This window comes from Anopheles maculipalpis, chromosome 3RL (genome assembly GCF_943734695.1).
Source record: "Anopheles maculipalpis chromosome 3RL, idAnoMacuDA_375_x, whole genome shotgun sequence".
NCBI lineage: Eukaryota > Metazoa > Arthropoda > Insecta > Diptera > Culicidae > Anopheles > Anopheles maculipalpis.
Window position 1 is genome coordinate 49,089,814 of NC_064872.1, and position 13,677 is coordinate 49,103,490.

General features: G+C 42.9%; 3 protein-coding genes across 3 annotated transcripts in view; all 3 read right to left on the reverse strand.

The window, feature by feature from the left end:
* Window positions 1–1,955: 1,955 nt before the first annotated feature.
* On the reverse strand, window positions 1,956–5,506 carry LOC126563659 (beta-1,4-N-acetylgalactosaminyltransferase bre-4). The gene is made up of 6 exons (XM_050220303.1): window positions 5,283–5,506; window positions 4,558–5,216; window positions 3,941–4,487; window positions 3,762–3,857; window positions 2,090–2,216; window positions 1,956–2,006 (listed from the first exon to the last, which is right to left on the reverse strand). The coding sequence occupies exons 1-6, from the start codon at window positions 5,417–5,419 to the stop codon at window positions 1,998–2,000; spliced, it is 1,575 nt and encodes a 524-aa protein (XP_050076260.1). The 5' UTR covers window positions 5,420–5,506; the 3' UTR covers window positions 1,956–1,997.
* A 1,696-nt stretch (window positions 5,507–7,202) lies between these two features.
* LOC126561454 (tubulin-specific chaperone D) lies at window positions 7,203–10,911 on the reverse strand. The gene is made up of 3 exons (XM_050217608.1): window positions 9,161–10,911; window positions 8,693–9,103; window positions 7,203–8,623 (listed from the first exon to the last, which is right to left on the reverse strand). Exons 1-3 carry the CDS (start codon window positions 10,827–10,829, stop codon window positions 7,203–7,205), a joined length of 3,501 nt encoding a protein of 1,166 aa, XP_050073565.1. The 5' UTR covers window positions 10,830–10,911.
* A 1,848-nt stretch (window positions 10,912–12,759) lies between these two features.
* Window positions 12,760–13,677, reverse strand: part of LOC126561637 (neuropeptide SIFamide receptor-like) — a 36,452-nt gene continuing 35,534 nt past the window's right edge. Inside the window, exons 8-9 of the mRNA XM_050217909.1 lie at window positions 13,487–13,674; window positions 12,760–13,305 (exon numbers count right to left, since the gene is read on the reverse strand). Of these exons, the coding sequence (XP_050073866.1) occupies window positions 12,826–13,305; window positions 13,487–13,674 (668 nt within the window). The 3' untranslated portion in view covers window positions 12,760–12,825. The remainder of the gene's footprint in view (window positions 13,306–13,486; window positions 13,675–13,677) is intronic.

Sequence of the window (13,677 nt, forward strand, 5' to 3'; positions counted from 1 at the left end):
GTGTGTGTATGTTATTGGTTCCTACTGTTTATTGTTTTGAATTCGATTTCAGAGTATCTTCACGCAAGTAAAGGAGGAGCTTCAATATGCGCTAGATTCAAGATTCCTACATTGCATTTTCTGGTAATTTTAAGAATAATTGTGGATTATCATGTCAAGATACTTGTGATGGTGGATTATTTTTGAAGGAGAATCATTGTTTTGTTCGTATCGTGTCTTTCTCTCTCTCTCTCTCTCTCTCTCCAGCGACAGCCTTTTCCCCACTGATGTGGTAATAATAAATGGATTTAAACAGCCGGTACAGTAAATAGCAAGGATAACTACCTAACAGGTGAACTGGATGCATATTAGCCACCGTAAAACACCTCATATCCATCGCCTTTATAAGTATGCTCTGCGTGGAGCAAGTTTTTGAGATGTTTAAATTTCTTTTTCGACTTGTGGCTGTCATTGAGTCTAATTAGTGGATGTGTTCGAAATTTAGTGGGCTAGGGCTATTAGGGAAGTTTGTGAGGATACTGTGCTGTTAAAGATTTCGTCTACCAATAATACCTTTTGATGATTGAAAGCAGCTCTCACTGTTTCTTCGTCTTAGTTGAACCATCCAACGGTTGGCCCTGAATTGCTCACCCGCATTTATTATTAGCCTAAAATGGGTCTGATGAGCGTTAAGGAAACAGCACCTTGTATAAGTTGCTCAATATGTAACGATTGCGCTTTAAAGGGGACTAAAGTGGGCTAGCATTCCATTTTAAACTAATTGTCCATACCATCTAACTTTACGTAGAGTTTGAGATTAGTATTACTTTACAACCGGACGGAACCTAATAAACATTTTGTTGTGCCCATTTGTGTGCGGCGTAACTTTTGATTATTAACGAATTTTGCTTAAACCGTGTAATTTGTGCATCCGTTTGCAGTAAGTAAAGCTCCGTTTTGTTATTATTATTATTATTATTGTTACTCGTTTCCCGTATTTTTTTTACAACTTCACTTTTGCTAAAGTAAGATCCGCTGCCGTACGGGGCAACTACAAATGAGAAAACAATCCCTTTTTTATCTGCAGCAGGGAACGCACAGAAACGGAACCTCCAACATCGGGAAATTTCACTGTTGGGATCCACAGCTAACAAACTAAGTTAGAATTAGAAATAGTTTACATTCCGTGAGAGTATTGCAGCTTGGCGCACCTAATTAAACACTAAATAACACAGACAAGAGAATCATTTTTGCACTAACGTGATGATGCCGTTCTTCTTCTGCGGTGAATACAACAAACACGAACATTAGTCTAACCTTTTTTTTTTAAATTATTCGACTATAAGAATGAATTTCTCCCACCCTAACACAAACCTAATAAATTACTATCAAAATCCCTCATATCTAATTTAACGTTTTACTTCGCACACTTTGGACACTTTTTTCCCTTTCCTCTCTATATTAAGAATCATCCTCGTTCCAGGGACCATGCATGCCAACATAAGTACCGGTCAACGTATCCGTATCTATCTGAGTATTCTCGAGTAGCGAAATACTAATTTAACGATTCTTCGCCCTAAATTATTCCTACATAAATAATATGCATACGTGAATTGCGCAAATTCTGTATGATGGATTGACTTACTGTGTTGTTTTGTTTTTCATATCACTTTCCCAAAGAAGGAAACAGGATGACGCGGATTTTGGAGTACCATGTTTGCGTTTTAAAAATTTGTGCCTAGACTTGCTGCAATAGTTTCCATGAATTAGTTTTTGGATGGAGATAGGTTTCATTATCTTACACAGTTACTCCATTAAATTATAAGTAAGATGAAAGTTTGCACGTGAACACAACGTTTACTCACTACTTTTTCCTCCTCGACTACACACGCACACGCCGCCACGATACGAAGATATCTACATTCCTTCGGTCGAAATCACTTTTGTCGCACGTATCGTCGTCGTCGTCGTCGTCTTTTTGCAAATTATCCTAGCCAATCCGCTAGAAATGACAATCATCAGCTGCCCTGTGTTGGATGAAAGTAATAGAAAAGGAAGCATAACATTAACTATAAGCACGTTTGATTAATAAAACTCGGCAGCTACTTACATCCGGGGAAATGTCCGCATGAATCCAGGTGTACAAAGGTTTGCGTATTAAATTTACCAATTGATAATGCAACGAATTAAGTCCATCACTGTCGAATCGTTTGGCTCCGTTCACTAACTTTTCATAACTGTAAAAAGGGTTTTTTTTTTTTGTAAGGAAGCAAAGCATTAGCTGTTGTTGTTCTAAAGTAACATTCGGAGTGCAAATGTTCTTTCCGATTGGCCAATCCCACATTTCCACTTTGTTTTGTCTCTTTTCCGGTGTCTCTTATAATTTTTATATTAAATTTTTGACGTCGATCGTAATACGGTTGGATTTCATGTATAGAGTTGCCGAAATTTCTCTCGCATATTTGGGCCGTTATTCTCACGAAACATGTACTTTGCTCAAACAAATCGACTATCGTCGATAGTAGTAATGCGAATAGTTTCGATTAAAAGGAACAAGCAGAATCAATTCACTCTTCAAAAGGAGACGAACCGCTCCAACAGGTTTTTGAACCTGGTGGATAATGTATCCAAGAAATGTTCGGATAGAATTGTTCAAGATAAATTTAAACATAAATGTTGATGTTATAGTTTCTGTGTTCTTCTTCTTCTTGGCTTAACGACCTCTAAGGTCTCGCCGGCCATCGGATGGCTTACTAGACTATCCGATACCACGTAGTTGGGTAGTCAGTCCTCACTACGGGGATTTCTGTGTTAAAATATATAATATGTTTTCATAAAAGTTTCCTAACTCTGCATGAAACATGCGATGAACGTCGTTTCAATAAAAAATAAATTAAAAAAAACACTAAAAAGTTAACACGTATTGGCGGTACCATGAAACCTGAAGGAATATGATAGCTAAGTGAGCAAAAAAAATCGATTTTTGGTTTGATTGCGTTAACAGACAACCAATGCACGGAACTTCGATATTTGGAACAATCGCTCCAAGAAACTTAGTAATGCTTTTTGAAACTATTGTTCAATGGAACCAAGGAACGATATTTAGAGCGTTATTCGTAGGAGCGATGTTTTGAGCGGAACTGAAGAGCGAATTATTTTGAATCTGATGTCGTTCACACCAGTAAAGGAGCAGAACTGCTCCATCAGGTTCATTCATAACTTCCCTTCACTAGTCGGTAGATCTCCTTTATAATGTTTTCGTTTTTTTGGTTTTGGCAGCTCACAATAGATCACTGGTTCTAGTGTATCCATCAACAGAGTAACTTCTAGCCATGAATGATTCAATTTTCGTGTTTCCTTTAATTCGTCTAGAACGGATTTGGATTTGGAATAGATTGGGATCGATGCTTTTGTCCAAAGTGGAACAGGCTTTCAATATCGCTTGACTTGAGTTCATATGACACCCAATTTTTGAATTATTCTTATTATTCGCTGAGTTACTCCAAGGGTCTTTGCGATTGCTCCTTGTGTTTGCCACAGGATCTTCATCTTCAAAATTGTTGTAGCCTCCCGAAGGTTGTTCTTTGTATTTCAACATGAAATGGAGATGTTTTAAAATCATGCAGCCTTTTTGTTAAATAATAGCAATAAGTTTCCACCAAAATACACTGCTTGAAGCTTCTCTCGGTATAAATACGATTTAAATACTATGAACTTATTTGTACTCCTAATTTTTTTGAGTATGATTCTACAACTATGTAAGATGGAAAGTTCATACGTACCGCTTGGGATTGGCCTTTTCCTTTTTGTGGTTTAGCATGGTATACCGCGCTATATTGACCGGGTAGCGTGCGATGTGAAAACCTACGTGTTTTAATCTGAAACCAAGTACAAACACATTGTGGAACGGTTGATTAAATATTTGCCTGCCATTACCTGCGGGGGAATGCAATCAACTAACCTGTTCGACATGTCGTCATCTTCGCCACCCCATCCCCAGAACGAATTGGAGAACCCGTTCACCATCCGGAACTGTTTTTCGGTCATTGCAGAAACGCCGCCAAAAATGGTACTGTACGGTAGCTTGAAACCGAACGTATCGACGGCCACCGACATGTGACGCGGCTGGTCCGGGCAGGTGTACAGATTTCGATCGTCCATTGGAAGCAAATCGATATCGTGAAATACCATACATTCCCAGTTCTTTTGCTTCATCGCTTCGACGAAACCGATGTTCATCAGGGCAGCACGGTTGAACGAAGATCCGGCGGTCTGTTCCACTATGTAAATGCCATACTCGAGCTGTTGCTTCATTAGCAGCGCATGTATGTTCTTGAGGAAGATCGGTAAGTGTTGTTCACGGTCGCGGTACGGTACGATAATGGCGACGCGGTTCCGTGCCGTACAGTCCGGTGGTACGTACTGGCCGCCCGGTTGCAACTTGCCAGCAAAACGTTTCTCTACTGCACTGAGCGGTTCAAACGATACATCCACATCGATAGGTCCGTCTGAAAGTGAGAAAGTGGGAATTGAAGTCTCGACCACGCGCGATATTGCATGCCGATGGCGAACATTTACCCAGATTGGGAGGAATCGGCGGACAGCTGTTTATGGTAAACTTGTCCGACAAATCTGCCCGCTCTACGTCTCCTTCGTCATACACACGGGGTAACACATTTGCTACGTTTTCCAGCTTCTGTGCCGGTAGGATTGAGGAATTTTGAACATTGTTGTTAACTGCCGCTTCGTGCATGGATTTGCTGCTGCTGCTGCTGCTTGCTTTTTCAGACTTTACGTTATTTATCCCGGAGAAATTGCCTACATTATTTATGCTACTATTGCTACTAAAATGACTATTTGAGCTGCCAGCACTAGAGCTAGGAGTTGCGATCGAAGAAAAGTTACTATTATTCTGCTTATCACCACTGTTTAGTTCGTACTGTTCAGATGCCGTAGCTGTGCGTTTGGTTGGTTCTTTCGCGTGGTTTTGTATCACATTTTGAATTTCAGAATTATTGTGCTGTGCCGTGCTTTCTCTATCACCCGACACCGATGATTGATTTCGTTGACCATCGGCCGAATGGTAGGCTGTAGCGATGGAATCGTTGTTCATAGGTTGATCATCGTTGTGCTGCTGTTGTTCCTTTGTGCTATCTGCTCTATCGTTACCTATTGCAGAGGACGAGGGCGAATGTGTTTCTAAGCTGCCGTGAGTTCGCTTTGGCCATTGGGTTGCTCTGCGGTACCGGAAAGGGGGGGATGAATTAGCCGTTGCCGTGCAGGAGAGTGATAATAGTACGTACCCCGATTTTAAATGGGAAGAATATCGATTGGTGCCGCTGCCACTGTCCAACTTGGAGTTGAGAAGGTTCAGGAGGATCAGCAAAAATCCTGCACCTAACGCTGCCTTAATAGCGAGCGTACGATTGCAGAACGCCATGAGTCCATTTACGGAGAAAAGGGGGTCAGCAGTGGAGAGTTCTTCTTCGTACCACAGGGCATCGAATTCCTTGCACCAGACGATCAGTGCTGTGAACGGGAAAGAAATGTTATTATTATTAGTTGTTACTTTTGCTACACTGTACGCTTATTATATTAGACAAGAGTTGTTTATTGTTTTAGGCACTTTTGCTCCAAAAACCATACAGAAGGTAAATGCGGACATTTATTTGTTTTGTTTTTAGTTTATCTTCCATGCATCGCAAACAAACAAGACAAGTATACCGTATGTAATATGGGACAAAAATATGATATATTTTTACGTACGGCTAGATATATTAGGTATTGTTATTGTTTCATTGCTGATGAACTAGAAACTACTATAAAAACTACTAGAATTTGTGCTTTAAATTACAAATCGAATTTAGTACGAAAATGTTTAATGCAAACATTATCCACTTCATACACTTCAGTTATCTTTGCAAACCTTATCACATGATAGCATCAAGCAAGTATTGACAAGTTGCTGCAAGTGTCTTGTTTACACCTTTCTATCGGCCCTTGTGTATTTCTGCAGGAACAACAGCTCTTCTGCACGATAGTCTGAGCGCTTCATGAAATCGGCGGATGTTCACCACGATGAGCTGGCTGACTGAAATTGATTCATGTTCAGGTCTGTGGACTCACTTAATTATTCCGATCGGTTAACACGTGGCCGATTTTCCGATGCGAAAATATTCACGAAAGATGGTGTCCCATTGTGTGCCACTCGCTCATTACGTTGTTGCTGAAGTATCCTCCATGTTGTGGATATCCGCAATGTTCACTGCAGGTTACGGCACCGCAATCAATCACAAATCGATATCTCACGCGAAACGAACCAACTGTACCGCAATGCACACGCCGTGTATGCGTAACTTTCTAATCCAGCGTATTTTGAATTCCTCGCCAAGATTTCTACACGACCTCGTATTATAGTGTGAATGCACATTTGTTTACAGTTTGGTTGCTCCAGCACTGGGTTCGGCTGGTCACGGAGGACTGGGAAGTTTCTATTACCACAAGCATGCACAGTTTGTAGGCCACTCAAGCTCGCGACGTCCTTAGCTAGAAAGACCGGCTAACGGGGTCTGATTTTATGTAATTTATCCAGCCTCCAGTAAGTATTGTTTGTGTGTTTGCAATGAACCTGATCAGACAAACAGAATGTGCAAGTGTACAGGGCAGATGGGACGAGAGGTGCTCGTGACAGCCACAGAGCACACACACAAGAATGCACTTTTGGGTTGTTTTGTGATGAAACGTCAAACAACGTGTCCCAAAGCGTAACAACAAATTACTATTTAAATTGACGGTTGAGAAAGTAGCGTATGCATTAGAAAAGTAGGAAGCATTCGAACGGTTTCTATGCGATGTTTTCAGTTGATTTAGTCACGGTTACCCAAAAACAATGCATTGGAGAGAAGAAGTTGAAGTAATTTTTAACCCCAGCCCCTGAACAAACGGCTTTTGCAACATCCTTTTCTTTATGGAAAAAAATAGAACAGCTAAGGTACTATTCAGTTGAATAAGGTAAACCCGTCATTCACAAAAAGATATTGAATCAACACAAAACTTATTTGAAGTGCAATCAGTTTGTTATATACGTATATTTCAAATAACCTTAAACGTGAGAGCATTAGCGTTTATTAGTAGGTAAGGCATTCAATTTTATTAACTGTAGCAATACTACCAGTGCACGTGATTGAGTTAGTAGGGTGCACCTTGACACAGATGGTAAGCAATTATTTCTTAACTTTTGTTACTGGTGGTTTGATGCCCATCAGCGCACAAAGTTTGTTACGAATTTGCCGAGCCTCGTCAAGTTCGCCGTCCCATTTTTCCTCACTCAGGCACACCAACACGTCGTCCAGATTTTCCTCCGGTATCGCCGTTTGATCGCCATACACCAGCAATGTTTCGTACATTTTGAGTGCTGTTTCGCGCCGAATGTTGACGCACACCATTCCCAAATAAACGACCAATTTGCTCAGCACACGTTTGCATATTTTCGGTGCTAGCATAAGCGTACAGTAGACGGGAATGGAATCGATGTGCTTTTTGGTTTGTGTTGTCAAACCATTCACCAGGTTGAAGATGGGCTCAGCAAATGCGGCTGAGCTGTCTTCCACAACGAGCAGCACTTTAGCGTTTGCCGAAGAGTTCAACAGCTCGGCAAGGAATTGAAATGTGGACGTAATGAAGAGTGTGTCCTTAACGGTTTTCTCTTTCAAAATTTTCAACACAACTGTGCCGAAAGTTTCGATGAACGGTTGGTGCGTTTTGAGATAATCGTTTAAAATTTTGGACGCACACGTGTGCAGAGATTCGGTCGGTGCACCAACGCTTAGTATCAACCCGGCCGACACGTGCTCGACGTACGCAGGTATGCCGAGAAGTTGAATGAACATCGGGAATGTGTGATGGGGAAACAGCCACAACACTTCGGTTGTATCCTGTGGAAAAATGCTCTGCAGCTCCTGCCTGTGTTCGAGGTGCGGAATTTGTGGTTCGTGGTAGATTAGTGAAGTGAACGTTTTGCCAGCTACGGCGCGGATCTTATCGATTCGTTCGACCGATTGTTTTGCGATGGCTATCATTGCATCCTGCACATGTTGCGGCGTGAGCAATGTGGGCGGACATTTCGTTAGGAACGCGTACAGTGCATGAATGCTAGCTTCACGAACCCACGAACCAATATCGCCCCTGTTGTCCAACGCATACTCCTCTAGAGCACGCAAATAGCAACCGAAGACCGGTCCGCACAGTATTTCGTTCGATTTGGCCGAATGTTCGAAACCGACCGTTTGGACAATGTTCATCAGCGCGCGTATACAATCGCGTCGTAGTTCGGAGTGATTGTAGCCCACGGCAAACATTTCCGGAACGACAGTTTTTACATCAATCACCGATACGATTTCTTCCAAGCGCAGCTCGACCATAAACAGCGGTAAAGCACCAAGCGCGGACACGATGCCTTGTGCTTTGTGTTCGATCTGCGTGTCTCGCATCTCCTTGATGTAGTTGTCGATAAGGCAACCCAAACGATCGACCGTTTCTGTCTTGTAATAGGCATCACAAAATTTCGAAAATGCAATCGTTGCCTGTTCCCGCGTGGTTGATTTTTCGTCGACAATACTTGCGTCTAGCAGCAGTTGCCATGATTCTGCGTCAAGAAGACAATTTTCGTTAATCATAAGCAAGAATGGCCCTATACTTAGCTAGTATACTTTACCTAAATATTCTCCCTGTGTGATTGGTAGCATGGCTTCGCTACAATTTCGAATAAAACTGGCACAGCCGTGCTTCATGTACGTTCCACTCATGCCCTTGAACTGTCCACGCTGCCGATATTTACCAATTAGTTGTCCAGCCAGTTCACTGATTTTGTTATTAATGTAGCCCTCCTGTCCATCCCCGGTTTGACCTGAACCGAGCGCTTGCAATGCATTGATAACTTCTCCCAGGGCGAGCACGGCACCGTGTCGCGTGTTGAGTTCGGTTGATTCTGCCAACTGGAATAGCTGTGGCACGATCGTATCTCGCATGTACTCCGGTGCGTGCTTCGTTAGATTGCGGAGGGCTTGTGCGGATAGCTCCCGGATATTTGTATCCCAATGATTTATTTTACGGGAAATTAAATGATCTGAAATTAGACAAAGCTGTCATAATCGTTCTATTGCTGATAAAATTAGTTACTCACCTATTAAGTTGTATTTGTATTCGTGAAACTTTGCTATGTACTCGCTGATATTTAGAAATGCATTGCTTCGCACTGCAACGGAGAAAAAATCGGCCGTGGTAAGAATGTCGATCCCATGCGGAAAATTGCCTAGCCGGCCAACACTCTCCTGGAATGCTGCCGAAGCCGCACGCCTGCAGTTTATTTCCCGATCGAAAACGGCCGTGACTAGGAGTGCTGACGCAATGCGTTCAACAAACGGTTGCAGTACGGACGGATGGTACGCCCTAGCGAAGGCCCAACTCATGTAACATGCGGCATCGCGAATGTTTTGTCCCACGTTGCGATATCCTTGAATTTCGTCGTACACCAAAGCTTGCAGGAGCAGTGGAACGATTTCGGACAATCGCGACGGCAGTAAAAGACCACGTTTGGCCAGTTCTGCTAATGCTAGACACGCACCATGCCAAGCATCGTCTTGCTCGAGAGGATTCAGTAGCTCAATCACGGATGACACGACTTCATCACCGAGCAGCTTGGGCAGCCGGTTTGTGATTCGACCGATACCTTTCGCTGACGACCAGCGTACAATCGTTGAGTTGCCCTTCAAGCCAAGCAATAGCCGTTCGACGATTTCCTCAATGTCGCCCGGAACTTCCTCATCATCGACGTCATCCTCTTCCTCCGTGCACTCAGATAACGATTCCGTTTGCTGCACCTCCTTCAACGAAGCGAGAGTGACCGTTTTTTGAACGTTCGCTAGCAAAGAACGTGCGCCTCGTTGGTATCGCCATTTAGCAATTTTGGGCGGCAGCAGAACGAGCCCAATTCGTTGGCAAATTTTGATACATGTTTTATAGACTTTGAAGTCCTTCGATATCTTTTCGTACTCTAGATGCAATACCCAATTGCTGAGCCGTTTCACGTAGGGTAGTAGATCTTCGCGCTTTCCATGCTTCAGGATGCAAGCAATGGCCGTGAGAGGCCCTAGTTTAGCATCCACGGTGTAATCTGCATTGACGGTCATGGCCCAATCAAACATTTTTTCCAAGTACACCATCTTCACGTCGTTTCGTATGACGAATCGTGCTACCAGAAAGGCGACCACCGGCGTGCAACTATCATCCTTCAGACAGTTTGCTTTGCACAGCTCGTATATACGTTCCATCGTAGTGGGACAACCCGGCTCAGAAGTATCCAGCCGGCTTAAATCGAACGGATTGAGCACTAGCAGGGATAGCCACAGCAAACCCATGTAACGTGTTTCCCAGTTTTGCCAATCGTCCAGATTCTGCTGCTCCACGAGACACAGCACGAACGGCAAATGACGCACCTCGTGGGGTAGATTTTTGACAAATGCCTTAAACGTGCGAACTTTACATATCTGGTAGAGATATTTCGAAGCACGATGTTTGGTGTGAACTTCTACATCGGATTCTTGCAAGAAGGGAATGATTTTATTCACTATCTCCTCCAGGCTGCGATCCAGCAGGTGGGGCTGTTCCTGGTACTTGGAAAAGATCCCGGAATACTCTTGGTAAGCATGCTCGAAATCGTCCTCCGTGACGGATTTGTCATGCAGCGCTTCGATCAGCTGAAACACGCGCAGTTTATCGTTCTCTTGAAAAGCGTCCAGCACATTTTGTGGCCCATCGTCTCCTTTACACTCGTCAATCACCGTTTCGGCCATGATGATAGTATTTATCTACGTTTTTACTGCTATTTTCACGTATTCCTTGGCCAGCTGTGCGGTACGGTTTGTTGTTGTTGCTGTTTACTGTATACAAATGATGCGATGACTGACGTTTTGGGGTGGCAGACAGTGAAAAGTACGTTTACACAGGATAGTTGAAGCTCACTTGGGTCGTAAGCTGTTCGAAGTACTGCTAGACTCAAGTAGGCGTGATCGGTTCGTGTAGTTAGAAAACCCACAGTTTATATTTGAAAATGGATCCGATTCGCACGTTGTAGCTGAGGTACATTTGTGTACTGCATCGTGTGGTATTTTTTTTTCCAAAAGCCTCAGGACTATACTTCTTCCACTTTTATTTGAAGTAGCTAATCTAGTTTGACGCGATACTGCGTGTTGGAAAATTCATTCATTTAACAAAGTAATAAAAGTGTTCAGTTTTTTTAAAGACCAGATTATTTTTTAAAGTTGTGGTGGTATCACACATAGGATCTTGAAAATGCCAACAGATAATCAATAAAATGGAAAGTCGTGTCCTTGTATAAGATAATTCATAAGTTGTAAGTATTCGGGAGGACCTCTTTCAGATTCGGGTTTCACCTTAGCCTGTCCTACGGATGTCGGTACCGTACTCCAATAGTACTTCCCCTCTCCGTTGGAAGAATTAGGGGGAATCGTTGCCGGTTGAAGTAACTAAGAATTAAGAGAAGAACTAATTAAGAGCATCTCCTAAATAGCACAGGCAAAAAGATTGACACTCCGACCTTAGCGACACTCGTGACGCCCATTGTCTTAGGAACTAGTGCTGGTCGACCCAGGAAAAAGCCTATCCGGTTCACCAACGGCGGATGCTTGCATTCGATTTGTTCCCGAGAGTAACATTAACCATCATTTTAACATCAGACAATAAAATTATTTGATAAAACAGATTGTTTGAAAAGAAACATATTTATTACTGTTCATCACATGATATCACGAAAATCAAAATTAGATTTCATCTGTTCACTGTACATTCCGCAAATAGTAATTTTTTTTATTGATTTCTTTGCATTAAGTTAGAGCATCGTTTATACAGAAAATATCGTTACACGAATATATATTAACTATAACAATATTTACAAGAGTTCGGCCACACTTTCCCAAGCGTAGCAAACGTATGTTCGTTAGTACTAGTGATTTCTTTTTACATACTACTTCTTAAACTTTTCAGTGGAATAAAAGAACGCCTTGCTTTCGATAGGATGTCGAAACGATACCAGTTGTGCAGTTAATCCTGTTGCCCATGAGAAACAAACTGCACAACTCCGATCGAACACCTATCGGGCGTGGAGATTAGATTGTACTGATGGGGCAGCACAATACACTAATAATTGGTCGAACAGCATCACAATCGATTTTGGAAGTACGGCATGCTCGCTTGTATCGATTGTGATGCGTGTATCAAATTTACAACTATGTCGTCAGAGTACCATCCAATAGGAATTATCTCATTATTCGGATACAAAGCTAGCAACAAAATGTTTGTTTAGTTTGTCAGTAGATATTATCTTGCTGCCAGTTTAGTATCCGCGACCGATTCGCTCGGTTATTTACTATTGACGCATAAGCTCTGACCCTAGATGATACTCCAACAAGTAGTTAATAATTGAAGGTTTGCCTAACGCAGCCGCCTATTTCGTTTCGTTTCGTTCGTTGCTAATAGTTGACGCACATTAATAATACATTCATTTGTGAGGACCATTGGGATCGTGCACCGAGCACTCTTTCATAAGATATCATACTTAATTTACATGAACCTCCCCGCAGAATCTTACATCTTTGGAATACTATCTAAATTGGCGCTGTGCTTGCACGAACTGTTAAGTGTTGCCTGTACCGGTCAGATGTTCGTTCGTGAAGGAATTGATAAGAAAGAAAGCATTCCTCTTTAGTGCACCTGCGTCCAGGGTTTCTTGTCCGGACGTGGCTTTCGCCAGGAGACGTGCAATTTTGCCTGTCAAGTACCACCGATTTTACAATTGCTCGATTTATTCACTATCATAAGCATGGCCGTTGGGGCAGTGACAGATTGTTCCTGGGGAGCGGCACTATCTTCACTGGCCACTAGGCAACCATCTGTGATCATTTGTTCGCCATACTGTTTGTAGTGCTGTTGTTGTTGTTGCTGCTGCTGCTGCTGCTGATGAGAATGATGATGATTGTGTTGTAGCAAGGACTGGCTACCATTCCCTACACCATTCCCATTGTTGGTGGTTTTGCCGTGCCCCAGGCCGCTGCCATTAGTTCCGGCAAGGGTGGAAGAGTTTTTCCGATTTGTCAGCTGGAGGGTTTCGCAGCCGTCTAAGCTTTTAGTAAGCGCCAACCGTTCCTCGACGGAGATGGGCGAGATTTGTGGCTGAAGACTGCCGGGATGATTGATGCTGTTGCGACCATGCTGATGTCGGCTTCCGTTGAATGACGTCTGCTGGGTGTGTTGCTGCGGATCGGTCGCGTCGATGGGCATGTGGAAGGTACACATTAAAAGAAATATTAACGCACTATAAATCTTTGCTTTCATCGGTGCACGTGCTACGAGCGTGCGACAGGGGTAGGAAAGGAATTGACAGCAAGAGATTTGGTGCTAGGAAAGTAGTAGGGGAAAAAAAACGTGAAATAACCTTAAACCTGGCATCTCTTACACTGGCCAAATGATAATTGCTTCTGGTGCTGGGGCTCACGTTTAAACGTGTCGCCGTGTGGCAAAGCGAGCGATCATCATAGCCTCCAACGCGGCCCCCGTAGGCATGGGAGTTTCGCAGGCAGCGACACTTTTCCAGTGCATTTTTAAACTCACGGCGGAATTTGCCTA